Source organism: Gorilla gorilla, chromosome 13 (genome assembly GCF_029281585.2).
Source record: "Gorilla gorilla gorilla isolate KB3781 chromosome 13, NHGRI_mGorGor1-v2.1_pri, whole genome shotgun sequence".
NCBI classification, from domain to species: Eukaryota; Metazoa; Chordata; class Mammalia; order Primates; family Hominidae; genus Gorilla; species Gorilla gorilla.
Genome location: NC_073237.2, coordinates 37,379,111 through 37,394,094, shown reverse-complemented (window position 1 = coordinate 37,394,094; position 14,984 = coordinate 37,379,111). Strand labels below are relative to the sequence as shown.

Here is a 14,984-nt window from a genome sequence, read left to right as displayed (position 1 = left end):
TTCTTGGGCTCTACCCCAGACCTATTGAATTTGAAACCCTAAGGAGAGGGTTCAGCAATTTGTGTTTCAGTAAGTCCTCCTGGTGATTCTGATTCATGTTAAAGTTTGATAACCACTACTTTCGAAAATGATTAAGGACCATATGTTTAGTATATGCCGCGTACTACCAATTATACTGTATGATTTTATATACAGTACTCTGTTGGAACAAACTTCTACATAGTCCTTTTGTTTTACATAATTAGATAATAAAAATTATACAATTTATACAATATGTAAAAATTATAATTACAGTTTTTAAAGTGCCTCCTGTCTTTAGAAATAGAATTATCTGACCTTGTTTGCATACCTGTAATTTAAAATTTAAAATGTAGTTGACCCTTCAAGACAGCATTGGGATTAGGGGCACTGAGTGTGCCATGCAGTCAAAAATCCATGGATAACTTTTGACTCCATAAAAACTTAATTATCAATAGTCTACTGTTGGCTGGAAGCCTTACCAATAACATAAACAGTTAACACTATTTTGTATATATTATATACTGTATTCTTACAATAAAGTAAGCTAGAGAAAAGAAAATGTTATTAAGAGAACTATAAAGATTTTTATTATTTTCCACTTACTCATGAAATGGAAGTAGGTCATTATAAAGGTCTTCATCCTCGTTGTCTTCACATTGAGTAGACTGAGGAAGAGGAGGAAGAGTTTGGTCTTGCTATCCCAGGGGTAGCAGAGGCAGAAGAAAATCTGCATGTAAGTAGACCCACCCAGTTCAAACCTCTGTTGTTCAAGGGTCAACTGTATTTCCCAGAGAATGTATATTTAGAAAATTGGGTGAAACCTAATGCCAAAGTTAGTTTAAAACATTAAGCTTATAGGTACTCTTTTTACCACAGCAATTTTGTAACATAGTCAATTCTCTGTACCCACGGGTTCTTCATCTGCAGATCCTACCAACTATGGATGGAAAATAATTGAAAAAAAATACAGGAAGTTTCAAAAAGCAAGTTTGAACCTGCCATGTGCTAAGCACTATGCTGAATCCATTTGAACTGAAGAATACCCTGCTATAGCCTCTCATTGTTTCACAGATCTTCAGTCTGTCTCTAGCACCCACTGTTTGAGCAGTGTTCATCTGGCATTTTATTCATTGGCTACTTGTGTTCACTCTTTGCTTCTGTGAAAAAAAAAAAGACTCCTAAAAATCAATTATATGGTGAAAGAAATCCCTTACAGACTAAGAGAGAGCATAAAGTGCTGTCTCTCAACAAGAAAATTAAAATCTTAGATCTTTTGAAAAGTGGCATGTGATTTACCAAAGTGGCACAATAAAACAGAAGGAAGCTGAAGCTGACATTTGTGGAAGTTTTAGTGCTGCCCCTACAATGGCAAAAAAAATTGTTGCTGTGATTCATGATAAAATGCTTGCAGAGACTGGCCGGGCACGGTGGCTCACACCTGTATCCCAGCATTTTTGGAGGCTGAGGCGGGTGGATTACCTGAGGTCAGGATTCAGGACCAGCCTGGCCAAAATGGTGAAACCCCGTCTCTACTAAAAAATACAAAAATTTAGCCAGTAGTGGTGCTGGGCGCCGGTAATCCCAGCTACTAGGGAGGCTGAGACAGGAGAATTGATTGAACCTGGGAGGCGGAGGTTGCAGTGAGCCAAGATCGCGCCAATGCACTCCAGCCTGGGCAACAAGAGTGAAATCCCATCTCAAAAAAAAAAAAAAAAAAAAAAAAAAAAGCTTGCAGAGACTAAGAAAACACCAAATGTATGAGTAGACAAAATATCACAGAAGCATGTCCCTGTTGATGGCAAAATTATGTATGAAAAAGCATTTAGCCTTTGTGAGCATTCCTATGAGGAAGTTGAAGAGAGTGAGAGGAAGGAATTTAAGGATAGTAAGGGATGACTAGCTAGCTGTGGAAAGTACTACAGCCACACGAACTTAAAGATCACAGGAGAATCAGCATTAGCTGATGGCCAGGCAGTATCAGCATTCCCAGAAGAGCTCAAGAAACTCAGAAGACAAAGGATACCTTTCATAGCAAGTCTTGAGTTGTGTTGAAAGAAACTTGTTCTGGAAGAAGAGGCCTAATACCTACATCCGTAAGAGTGTCAAGCAGGCTCTGGGGTTCAAAGCCTGGAAAGATCGTTTTACTCTGGTGCTATGTGGCAACACAGCAGGTCACATGGTCAAGCCAGGTCTTGTGTACCAAGCAAACAGTCCCTGGGTCCTTAAGAACAAAATCAAAAATTGCCTACCTGTGTTTTGGCAACACAATAGGAAGGCTTGGGTGATGGCCATCTTGTTCCTGGAATTCACTTTTATTCCTAAAATGAAGAAATACCTGGAAGAGAACAGGGTGCCATTCAAGGTCATCCTCATAATTGACATTACTCACAGCCATCCCTGATCTCTCTACTTCAGTAATGACAATGTTGCAGTGATGTTCTTGCCTAAGGCAAGTACTACTTCACTGTTTTAGCCATTTGATGGAGGCATCAGCAAGTGCATTAAATGACTTACACCCACCTCACCTTTGGGAGGATTTGTGCTGTCCTTGATGCTAACCTTGACTACAGTGTCGTGGATTTATGGAAGAGCTTTACAATTGCAAATGTAGTTGTGCTTTTTACAGAGGCTGTAGATGCCCCAAAGCCCAAGACAGTCAGTGCATGTTGGAAGCCATTATGGAATGAGGTAGTCAGTGATTTCAGGAGCTTTCCCATTATTGGTGCAGAAGTCAGGAATATGGTTTTGTTTTTGTTTTTGTTTTTGTTTTTTTTTGAGTTGGAGTCTCACTCTGTCACCCAGGCTGGAGTGCAATGGCACGATTTTAGCTCACTGCAACCTCTGCCTCCTGGGTTCAAGCAATTCTCCCGCCTCAGCCTCCTGAGTAGCTGGAATTACAGGCACATGCCACCAGGCCTGGCTAATTTTTGTATTTTTAGTAGAGACGGGTTTCACCATATTGCCCAGGCTGCTCTCTTGGCCAGGCTGGTCTCGAACTCCTGACCCCGTGGTCCGCCTGTCTCGGCCTCCCAAAGTGCTGGGATTACAGGCATGAGCCCACTGCGCCCGGCCCAGGAATATCTTGAATGTTGCAAAGGAAGTTGATGAGGAATCCTTCTCTGACATGATCAAGGGTGACTTCGAGGAACACATAGAAGAGCATAGAGAAACCCTTACCAACAAGGAACTCAAGGTTCTGCTGAAATTCTCTACAGGAGATGATGACAGTGATAACAGATTTAGCAGAAACAGAGTCCTCAATTTGGATACTTGAAAAATTTGCAGCAGTTTTTCAACAGGTGCAAGTGTTAAAGGGTATGATCCTTCAGTGGAACAAAGCCTCCATGTCGCCTGAGGGATAGCAACATGCCTACAAGCACTGCAAGAGTTGTTTGATGCTTCAAGGAAAAAGGAGAAACAGCTTCCTAGAACAATGTTCCCAACTAAAGCCGTCTGTATTATGAAGCCTCGACCTTAAACGCTTGAAGATTCTTCCAGCATAAATGATCTTTCCGATGTCCTATTAGAAGGTTCAAGTTAGCCTCGTGTCTCACCACTTACCTACAGTGCTGCGCATCTCACCACCTCACCATATGGGCACCAAATAGAAATTATAATCGTCATCATCGTCAAATGAGGGTTATCAAGAGAGAAAAGCCAGAGTTTGTGCTTTTTTTTTTTTTTAATTTTTAAATTTTTTGTAAAGACAGGCTTCACTATTTTGCCCAGGCTCGTCTCGAACTCCCAGCCTCAAGCAGTCCTCTTATCTTGGCCTCCCAAAGTATTGGGATCATAGGTGTGAGCCACTGTGCTCAGCCAGAAGAGCCAGAGTTTTGATGCGTCTTAATATACTCTTTCAGGTCATTAAATGAAAGTCATCTGCAAGTGTTGATAGAAAATGTGGCTGGGCATGGTGGCTCATGCCTGTAATTCCAACACTGTGGGAGGCTGAGGCAGGAGGATTGCTTGAGGTCAGGAGTTCGAAATCAGCCTGGACAACATAGTAAGACCCCATTTCTATTTTTAAAATAAAAATAAAACAAAAAGTGTTACATTGTTGCTGATGTATACTGTGTAGTTTGCCCTACAGTGGTTGCATCTGTACTGAACATGTACAGACTTATTTTCCTTGTCATTATTCCCTAAACAACACAGTGTAACAACCATTTACAATATATTAGATATCATAAGTAATCTAGGGATGATTTAAAGTATATAGCAGGAGGGTATATGTAGGTTATATGCAAATACTATGCCATTTTATGTAAAAGACTTGAACATCCTCAGGTTTTGTTATCTACAGAGGGGTGGGGGTACTGAAACCAGTCCCCATCAGATACCAAGGAATGACTATTTTATATACTAATTTGCTGCTTACTGTAATAATGATATGTGAAAAGTAGATGGGAGAGATAGACTGAATGCAAAAAGATGGAATTTTATAGGCCCCCACAACTAATTAAAATTTAAATAGGAGTCAGGGAGGAGAAAGTGTTCTGGCTCACTAAAATAAGTGAAAATGTTAGAAGGGGTTTAGATAACTCAATATGAATTAATGTGATACAGCCTTGAAAACGGCTGAAATCCTGGATTGCATAACAAAAAATGGTTATGTAGACTATGGAGAGTGACGGTCTTCTTGGAATCTTAAGTTTCTTGGCATAATATGTTAAAAGGGTTAGAGAAAAACTAGAGCTCATTCATAGTAGAATGACCAGAATGGTAATAGGGATAGAAACCATGCCATATAGAAGATATTGAGGCCAGGTGCGGTGGCTCACGCCTGTAATCCCAACACTCTGGGAGGCTGAAGTGGGTGGATCACTTGAGGTCAGAAGTTCAAGACCATCCTGGCCAACATAGTGAAACCCTGTCTCTGCTAAAAACAAAAATTAGCTGGGCATGGTGGCGCGTGCCTGTAGCCCCAGCTAGCTGGGAGGCTGAGGTAGGAGAATCGCTTGAACTTAGGAGGCGGAGGTTGCAGCTGAGATTGCACCATTGCACTCCAGCCTGGGCGACAGAGCGAGACACTGTCTCAAAAAAAAAAAAAAAAAAAAAGAAGGAAAGGTACTGGGAGACTGCGTGCTTCAGAAGTATTCCAAGTGCTAAGAAACAATCTGGCTGTGCAAAAGTCCTGTGGAGTTTTTTCTTGCCTCATCTCCCTGATTTTGTTTTCTGTTGACCTTTCAACTCCAAAATCAGTAGGCTTTGCTGAGTTGGGGGCCTTGAGGCCAGGAGAGTTACTAGTAGATGCCTTGTTGTGTATTGCTCAGGAGAGAAATTTGGGATAGCCACCTATTTGGAAAATGGTAATCAGACCTTCTTAGGGGCAGAACTACTTCTCAGAGTATAAAAGCCTATAAAGCCTGAGTCAGGAGAACGTCATTTGATGCCAGAGAAGTAAAAGTATGGGGTGAACTTCCTTGCAGTGAGGACAGAGGTAGTTTTGGTGGTGCTCAGACTATTGGCAGTGCAAGAAGAGCATATCTCCCTTACTCCACTGCTGGCTATAGCAGAGACTATAAAAAAGCAATGGTGTCCTTTCTACAGTAGCCCCAGTCTTTTGTTAACAGCACATACGCATTTCTTCTTTCCTACTTGAGGGATGAAAAAGCCTGAATTTATAGTATACATTTTTGTATACTTGTCTTATTAGAGTATAAATTCTTCAAAGGAAAATATTTTACTATTTTCTTTAATCCCCATGTTACCTGATAAAGTACCTTGCTGGTATAATTCCTGTGTAAAATCCTCCTGAAGTCTTTTCACGCATCTGGTTACCACAGCACTTCATACATTCCTGTTAGAGCACTTATGTTGCATTATAAATTTTTGTTTTTGTACAGCTAATGGAGTGTAAACCCTTTGAGAATAGGGTGGAAACTGTCTTACTCAGTTTGATATCCCAACACCTATTACAGTATCTGGCACTTAGTAGATAATCAGTAAATTTATCTGAAATAAATAAATGAGTATAGAAGTATGCTCACATCAAATGCTCAGAATTAAAGGATATCTCCAAAATTACCTTCCTTTTACCGTTGTGTCCCTTTCCCTCTCCCTTGGTCTCCTCATTGTTGATTCTACTACATTAGACCCTTCTGCTTACTTGCTTGTACCTCCATTGTGTTACACTGATTTGCTTCCATCTATCTACAATCTTATCCTGTCCTGTGATATTGAATCTAAGGATATATTTGCTAAAAACCATTATGTTTTACCCTACCTTAGGACTGCCTACATTTACACTGCCTTTATGGGCAACTCAGATACTAATCCTCCACTGAGAAATCACCAAATAGAGAAGTTCACTAATGCTCTGACCACTCTCCTTCTTAGCAGTAGTGATATTGGAGGAAGTTTTATGAAGCTTGGGAATCTGCTGAGATGTGTAGGAGCTCTGTCCCATCTAATCCAGCTGGCCAGCTGTACAGCTGTAAATGTTAACCAGTTATATCTTCCAGCTCAATCTGTTGGCAACTAGGAGGATGACTTTGAGGAGAGAAGGAGGGAGGAGGCTCCTCTCAGGTTTCTGACTTGAATGATGAATGGATGGTGAGGACAGCCAAATGTAATAGGGAATAAAGAGAGGGAAGACTATGAGTTTAATTATGAATATACTGAGTTAGGATGTCCTGAAAGGGCTTCCAAATGAATATATATAGTAAGCATTTAGATTAAAGAATCTAAAACTCAGAGAATATATTAAATTTGACAGTTCTTAAACCACAAGGATGTATGAAATTGCCGTGGATATAGCGTTAGAAGTTCATTAAGAACAGAACTCTAGAATATAAATGAAGAAGGAAGCAGACCCATGAAGAGAAGACAGAAAAATAATGATCTGAGAGTAAGAAACGCCAGAGAAGCCCTCCCATCCCCCCAAAAAGCAAAAATAAAACATAGAGGAAAACAAAGAAAATTGAAAAGTTGTACCAATAGTGTCAAATATTACAGAGTAAGATAACTGACTGCCATTTGAATTTGATCATTAAGCAGTTGTATAATCTCACTGAGAACAATTTCATTGGAACAGGAGGAGGAAAAGCCTCATTGCAGTGTCTTGGGGTTTAAAAGCAAGATGAGAAACTGGAAACATCATGTGTAGGAATTCTCTTAAGATTAAAAGAAAAAAGATAAGATGATAGTTAAATCCTTGTAAAGTCTAGGATCCAGGCCTCCCTCCTAATCCCTTAATGCCTGACCAGTCTCCCAAGAGTGGAACTTAAATAGCCAGAACAAGAAACTAGGACTTTCTTGGAAACATGGGCCATGGCAGGTTCAGGAGATAGTAGCTTTTCTGCCACTTCACATGTGCAATGATATTTATATGCACATCTTCCTCCTATAAGGGTATCCCAGATCATGTGTGCTGCAAACTGCAACTCTTTCTGTTTCCCACTCAAAAACCTGTCTGTAGTATATTTTACAGATGCGTGTATATATATATACACACACACATATACAGACAAAGTTTGTTTAATTAATAACAGATTACCTCTGGCCTCCTCTTCACAGTTAATCAGGGGGCGTTAGTGTATTTTGAGACCATGGTTGATCATTTGAACTGAGTAGTAGTTGAGTAAAGTTGCTAATCCATCTAGAGCCTTATCTGAGTGGATCCAGGGTTTCCTATTGGTGCTGGGTGTAGCCTGGCTAGGAATTTGTGACCATTAGGTATTTACTGTCCTTAAACATTAGCTTTCACTTGCAGCTTTTTACTACCAGTAATATTTTGGAAGCCTTAACATAAGATTTTCTCAGCATCAGGGTTGTCGTCAATGAATTTCAGAAAACTCTTCAGACCAGAAGGCAGAAAAGCTGTTTGCTAATCCACGTCTCTGACTTTGCCATCACCCTTGTGTTCTCATAATTCACTTAACGCCAAGCAAGTATATGCACAGATGGAGGTTCATGTCTCTGTCTGCTTTCTCTACAGAAGGCAGCTGCCATGTTCCTTCAAAGCTCAGTTTTTCTTACAGTGAAATCCTATTGTCATAAAATAATCACAATCCACTCCTACTAATGGGTCCCTCTGTGAGGCCTAAATGGCAGAATTCATTCATTTTTCTAGGCCTTGGATTTTTGTCTCTTTAGACACGCTTTTCATGTTTGTTAAACTCAACATATCCAAAACTGCTGTAAGCAACTCTTTCTCAACTTTTTCCCCGTTTAGGTTAGTTGTACTACCATCTTCTCAGATGCCCAAGCCAGAACCCTGGGAATCATACTTGATTCCTCCCTGTTTAACGCTCACCAAGCCAATCACTCTGGCTCTTAAATGTCACAAATAATAATTCACTACTTTCCATTCTAATTACCACCACTCTACTCAAGGCAGCTTTCATCTTTCACCCAGATTATCCTGACAACTTTCTAACTGGTTTTATTGCCTCCAATCTTACTTCTCTTTTGTTCTCCAGACTGGAAATATTTTTCAAAATTGCAAACGGATTATTTCATCTCCCTGGTTAAAATTCTTTAGTAATTGTCCTTAGGAGAAAGTCCAAACTCTTTAACATGGATCTTATAAGGTGCTTCGTAAGCTGCCTCATCTTTGTGCTACTTTTTCACTTCATTCTCTGCCTCGGCCATACCACTCCCTCAGTTCTTTATGCTACCATATTCATCCTCAGTTTGAAACTTTTTACTGGTAATGCTTTGACATTTGCAGTTTCTGTATTTTGACCAGGTAACTCCTACTATTCTTTATAATACAACTTAAATATTACTTGTTTAGGTAAACTTTCTCTGTAACCCTGACCTAGATTAGTTGCCCTTGCTGTGTGCTCCTATAGCATCTTTTATTTTTCCTATGATAGCAGTTAGTACCTTTTAATTTTAATTAATTGTTCAATCTTTAGAGTATAAACTCTGTGAGTGAAGTTACTCTGCTGTCTTGCTGGTGATCTTTCAAAGATGGAATGGACTTTCTTGGGAACTTATGTTTCTCAGCACCCATAGTGTTCATGTATAGGTTGAATAGCCCCAGGTTGGGAATGGAAAGCCTTTAAGTCCTTTCCAATCATATTGTTTGTTCCACATATTCAAGTTACATGCATATGTCTACTTTAAAAGTCTCTATAAGTCATTGTAAAAGAATTTCACCTAATTGAACTCATTGAATAGTCAATGACTAATGGCATAGAGAGAACCAAAGAGAGATTTTTAATTTAGAGCCCTGTATGTGCAATTTTTGAAATTAATGTTGTATTTTATATCTCTCATAGGTGAAATGAACCAGAAATACAAGGAGCTAAAGAAAAGGGAGGAACATATGGACAGTAAGTGATATTCTTGTAGATATAAAAATATAATATTTTCAGATTGCTGTTCATTTATACCAAATCAGAGACTTCATTTTGGGCAGATATAATGGCTAATAAATGCAGAAGTGTGGACATTCAAAGCATTTTGCCTTGAAGAATAGTTTCTAGCATAATTTAGAGATGGGTAGAAAATTCTAAAAAGATATGTGATGAGTGTCTATACGTTGGGGCTAGATTCTAAAGCTAGTACTTACATTCATAGTCTGTATAGAGGAAACCTATAGACCAGGGGTCCCCAATCCCCAGGCTGCAGACCAGTAGGAACCAGGCCGCACACCAGGAGGTGAGCCACTGGCAAGCGAGCATTACCATCTGAGCTCTGCCTCCTGTTAGATGAGCAGCAGCATTAGATTCTCATATGAGTGTGAACCCTATCGCGTATGAGGGATCTAGGTTGCACTCTTGTTATGAGAATCTAACCCCTGATGATCTCAGGTAGAACAGTTTCATCCCAAAACCATCACCCGCATCTGCCCCCCGGCCGTGGTCCATAGAAAAATTGTCTTCCACGGTCTCTGGTGCCAAAATGGTTGGGGACTGCTGCTATAGATCATTTATTGATTGAATGTTCTGTTTTACATGCTTCACTGTATTCACCTTTAGTATCTTTCACTTTTATATTTAGCTTTCCATAATACTTATCTCATTGTTTATTAGCCCTCACATCAGATATTGTCACTTTTTCCTGTCACCAGCTATTATTTTAGTTGCCTTTTGTTAGTTTTGATTCACTTAAAAAAAATCTCAGCCTGATTTTATAAATTGGTTTTCACTTAAACTTATACATTTATAATTTTTTTAAAAAATTGGCATGTATTCTCAATTACTGGTTTCCTTTTAAGTTATCATTTTGCTAGAATCTGAATTCTAGCAAAGTGCTAGAATTTCATCTAGGTCTGATGTCAATAGTTACCTTCATGGAGGCACGCTATAAAAGAGTAATTGTCACCTCTTATTTTACAATGTACCAAGTTTTCTTTAAAATGTCAGTAAATACCAAAAATTATCTCAAAAACATTTTTTAAGTCTTTTGGTAAAGGAGAAAGGTGTAAAATCAAGGAACAATGTGTCGTGACACCACAGTATTGGAAATTACTAGATACTACCTAGTGTGGTATCTGGCACTTAGATGTCAATAAGTGTTCATTTAATGAATATTTACTGAATGAATGGAAAGAATTCCTATACTACAGAATCTTAAAATAGAAGGTCACCTAGCTCAGATTTCTTTCCACATATTAATTATGGTTTGTTTTCCTTAAAAAATAACCCCTGAAAGACAATGTTCATTTATGCCTTTGTATATATAAAAATCTCATATGTCCACTTAATGTGTGATCAACAGATTATAGAAGCAGGATATTCACACATAAGACCTGTGTGAATGCTGAAGCAGGACATTAAAGAAAATTCAGTTTTATAAAAAATGTTGATTGTGGTCCTCTACCACCATATTCAAATAAAAAATGTTTTGTTGAAGACTGTTTTACTTTAAAAAATATACTAAATATAAGAAAAAAGCATAATGGGAATCCATTACAGAACGCAAGCTATTGATGTTATTCATGCTAACAGTAAAATTATTTTTGACTGAAAGTTTCTATTTTTTAGATGCTCCATAGAAATACTCGAAAATGTAAATAAGAGCTGTTTCTGTATTAAACAAGTAAAAAGATAATTTCCTAGAATATTTATTTACAATCTGAATACATTATTAAATTCATTTAGTTGAAATGAATCCAGCATTGTAAATAAAATACTTATTTTCAGATAAAATGGGTATTCAGCAGTGGAAATTATAGAAATAATGTTAGTAGCCAGGGTGTTAATAATTATTGATGTATCAAAGGAGATCTTTATAAAAGCAAATTTCTTCTGATTGTCATTTTATCAGCTATTTCTTTTGAGCTTATATTTATAACTTTCTGATTTACTTATATCAAGGTCACAGGATTTAGGCAGTTTGAAAGTATATAAAGTAATTATTGAATAATAATTACCTTTGGGTTAATAACAAATTAAACAGTGGCAGCTTAAAATTTCTAAAAATTGGGCCAGGTGCCGTGGCTCAAGCTTATAATCCCAGCACTTTGGGAGGCCGAGGCGGGTGGATCACGTGGTTAAGAGATCGAGACCATCCTGGCCAACATGGTGAAACCCTGTCTCTAGTAAAAATACAAAAATTAGCTGGGTGTGATGGTGCATGCCTGTAGTCCCAGCTACTCGGGAGGCTGAGGCAGGAGAATCCCTTGAACCCAGAGGTGGAGGTTGCAGTGAGCCGAGATCGTGCCACTGCATTCCAGCCTGGCGACAGAGTGAGACTCTGTCTCAAAAAAAGAAAATTCTAAAAAGCACTCTTAAGACCTGCAAATCAGAGTTTATATAGTGTTAACTCTATCAGCAGTAACCTCTCTTATGTTTTCCAATTGTCAGCTTTTATTGAGACTTTTGAGGAAACAAAGAATCAGGAACTGAAACGAAAGGCACAGATAGAAGCCAACATTGTTGCACTCTTGGAGCACTGCAGTCGAGTGAGTACCATGTGCCTGTCTCGGTGTCCTCTTTATTTTTGCCGTGATTAACTTTCCAAATACAACTCAAAAAATAGAACGGCTCACTATTGTATCTTCTCATTTAACTACTTCCTTTCAGTTCCCTTACTTGTTACTATTTATTTCGGCTATTAACTTTTTTATCACTCTAGCAAAATGTCAGGTAATTAGGGCGATAGAGAAAAAGGATGACATGTATAATATCAATATTCAGCAGTAAATGAAGCACTAATTCAGAGTAATTATTATGATCTTCCATTGTTAATCTATCTGAACTTTTGAAAGTAACATTTGCACAGATAATTTCAAAATCTAGACATGTTAGAAAATGTTAATATATTTTTATACTGTAAGTTTATTGTAAATAAAAAGATTCTTGTATGTATATGTAATGAGTATCTCAAATTATCAAAAAATGTTTATTGGGCATCTATTATGAAATGCATGCTCCCCTTTCAATATTCTAGTGTTTTAAGACTCCAACCAGTTTCTAAAATAGTGTAGTTGAATTTTTTCTACAGTGAAATAAAGGAAATGAAAAAAACCCCACAATTTTGAATTTATAGTCTGTCTTTATTGAGAAAACCCAATTTGGAATCTCATTTTCTATACAACATATAACTTGAATGGTGTATTTCAAAGACAAATACCTGATCCAAACATCTCATCCTTTGACAGTGTTTTCCAAGAGTTTTATTGAGAATTAAATCAGTGGATTTTTTTCTATTTTTATTTCTCTGCAAATGCAGAATATAAATCGTATAGAACAGATATCCTCTATCACCAATCAAGAGCTAAAGATGATGCAGGATGACCTCAATTTTAAATCTACTGAAGTGCAGAAATCACAAAGTACAGCTCAGAATTTGACTTCAGGTGAGAAAACAACCTAGATTTTAATATTCTTTTTTTTTAAAATATATCAATGTTATTCTCTGATTCTTTTAAAGCCTCATTGACGGAGGCTATAATTTATGATTGCCTATTGCCCCAGAATTATGTGTGGCTTTTTTCGTCATCTGGCTAGTATTATGTTGTATATTGTCACTGATTTAACAACATTTATTGAATACTTATTTCAAGCCTGTGCTATATAATTCTGGATATTGTTAAAGATAAACAAAGCTGGATGCAAGTTAAAGTGCTAAGGATAGATTTTAGTCAGTAATACAGTGTGGCAGTAAGGCAGGAGGGTCCAGCATGAATTGAAATCAACTTTGATTTGTACAGAGGTGATTGAGTGTTTTAAAGGGAGAATGAGGGAGTAGTAAGGGAAATGAAAAATTACAGGGTTCATCAATGTACATGCTGGTTAGGCCAGCTGTGTCTGTTAGCTGGCAATTATCAAGTTAGGAGTCTATGTTTATACACAGACTAGCAGACAGAGGCCCTAACTTTCCTGATAATCACGTTTTGATGGAATGGCTTTTAGGTCCTTGAGGAAAATACTCCTGAGTTGTGGGAGGTACATACAGATATGGTTTGGATTTTTTGTCCCCTCCAAATTTTATGTTGAAATGTGACCTCTAGTGTTGGAGGTGGGCCTAGTGGGAAATGTTTGGGTCATGGGGGCGGATCTCTCATGAATGGCTCGGTGTCATCCTTGCAGTAATTAGTATGTTCTCTGTGAGTTCACGCAAGATCTGGTTGTTTAAAAGAGCCTGGTACCTCCTCCTTCTCTCTCTTGCCTTGTAACACGCAGGCTCCCCTTTGCCTTCTGTCGTGATTGTAAGCTTCCTGAGGCCCTCACCAGAAGCAGTTGCGGGCACCATGTTTCATGTACAGCCTGTAGAACCATTAGCCAAATAAACTTATTTTTTAAAAATAAATTATCCAGTCTCAGGTATGCCTTTATAGCAATGCAAATAGACTAATACACATATACATCTTAAAGGTACAGAGGAAAGATTCACAACTGGATGCCATAAGAAAGGGTAGACAGGGGCCTGTTGACCAGTATGGGCTAGAATAAATAGTACATTCTTTTGGCGGCCTTGAGCTTTGTCTGGCAGGCACTTTAAGTGGGGATAGGGTCATCGCAGGGATGCAGACTTGAGCTGTTAGAAACTGTTTGTTTAAATCTTCTAATGTGGGTAGAAGGTGGTGCATGAAATCATTTGTGCTGAGAGTGGAATTTTTATAGGCAGAGCTTGAGGCCTAGTTGAGAAGAGAGCTCAGAGGAGCCTAGCTATTTTGGTCAAGGATTGAATCTTTGTCAGTATAAGAGGCTTAAAAAAATCTAATCTGTTTCCTCAAGAAACTTTCAACTTGGTGGAGTGGCAGTTATGATACAATGAAATAATGCTATGATAGAAGTAAGCATAAGGAGCAACGGAAGTACATAGGGCACATATCCAGTCCAGTCTTGGATAGTTAAGAAGAGATGATGTTTCATTTTAATTAGTTTCAGTCATGCTTGCTATCATGAGACTAGAGCAGCACTGTCCAAGAGAAATGTAATGCCAATATATATTATATTTATATAAAGTTTTCGAGTAGCCATGTTGACAAAGTAAAAAGAGACAGATTAATTTTAATAATATATTGTATTTAAACTGATATAGCCAAGATATTATTTCAATGTAAGCTATATAAAAATGATCAAAGAGATATTTTATCTTCACGACATTTCAATTAGGACTAGCCTTATTTATTTATTTATTTATGAGACAGGGTCTCACTCTCATTGCCCAGGCTAGAGTGCAGTGGCGTGATCACAGCTCACTGCAGCATTTACTTCCTGGGCTCAGGTGATTCTCTCACCTCAGCCTCCCAACTAGCTGGGACTACAGGCACACACCAGCACGCCTAGCTAATATTTCGTATTTTTAATAGAGATGGGGTTTCACCATGTTTTCCAGGCTTGTCTCAAACTCCTGGGCTCAAGCCATCTGCCCACCTCGGCCTCCCAAAGTGTTGGGAATACAGGCGTAAGCCACTGCACCTGGCCTGGACTAGACATACTTAAAAGGGCTCAAAAATCACATGTGGCTAATGGCTGCCATTGGGATGGTGCAGGTGGAGATTAGATACAAATAAACAAAGTTGAGGTTAAAGAGACTAGGATAAAGTCATGTAAAAA

At 38.3% G+C, this 14,984-nt stretch overlaps 1 protein-coding gene across 4 annotated transcripts in view; it reads left to right on the top strand.

Moving 5' to 3' along the window:
- IFT74 (intraflagellar transport 74) overlaps positions 1-14,984 on the top strand; it is a 114,255-nt gene that overhangs the window by 86,861 nt on the left and 12,410 nt on the right. For all 4 annotated transcript variants that reach the window (XM_063696313.1, XM_019034014.4, XM_019034013.4 and 1 more), the window contains 3 exons: positions 9,252-9,305; positions 11,784-11,881; positions 12,652-12,778. In XM_063696313.1, coding sequence (XP_063552383.1) covers positions 9,252-9,305; positions 11,784-11,881; positions 12,652-12,778 — 279 coding nt within the window. The remainder of the gene's footprint in view (positions 1-9,251; positions 9,306-11,783; positions 11,882-12,651; positions 12,779-14,984) is intronic.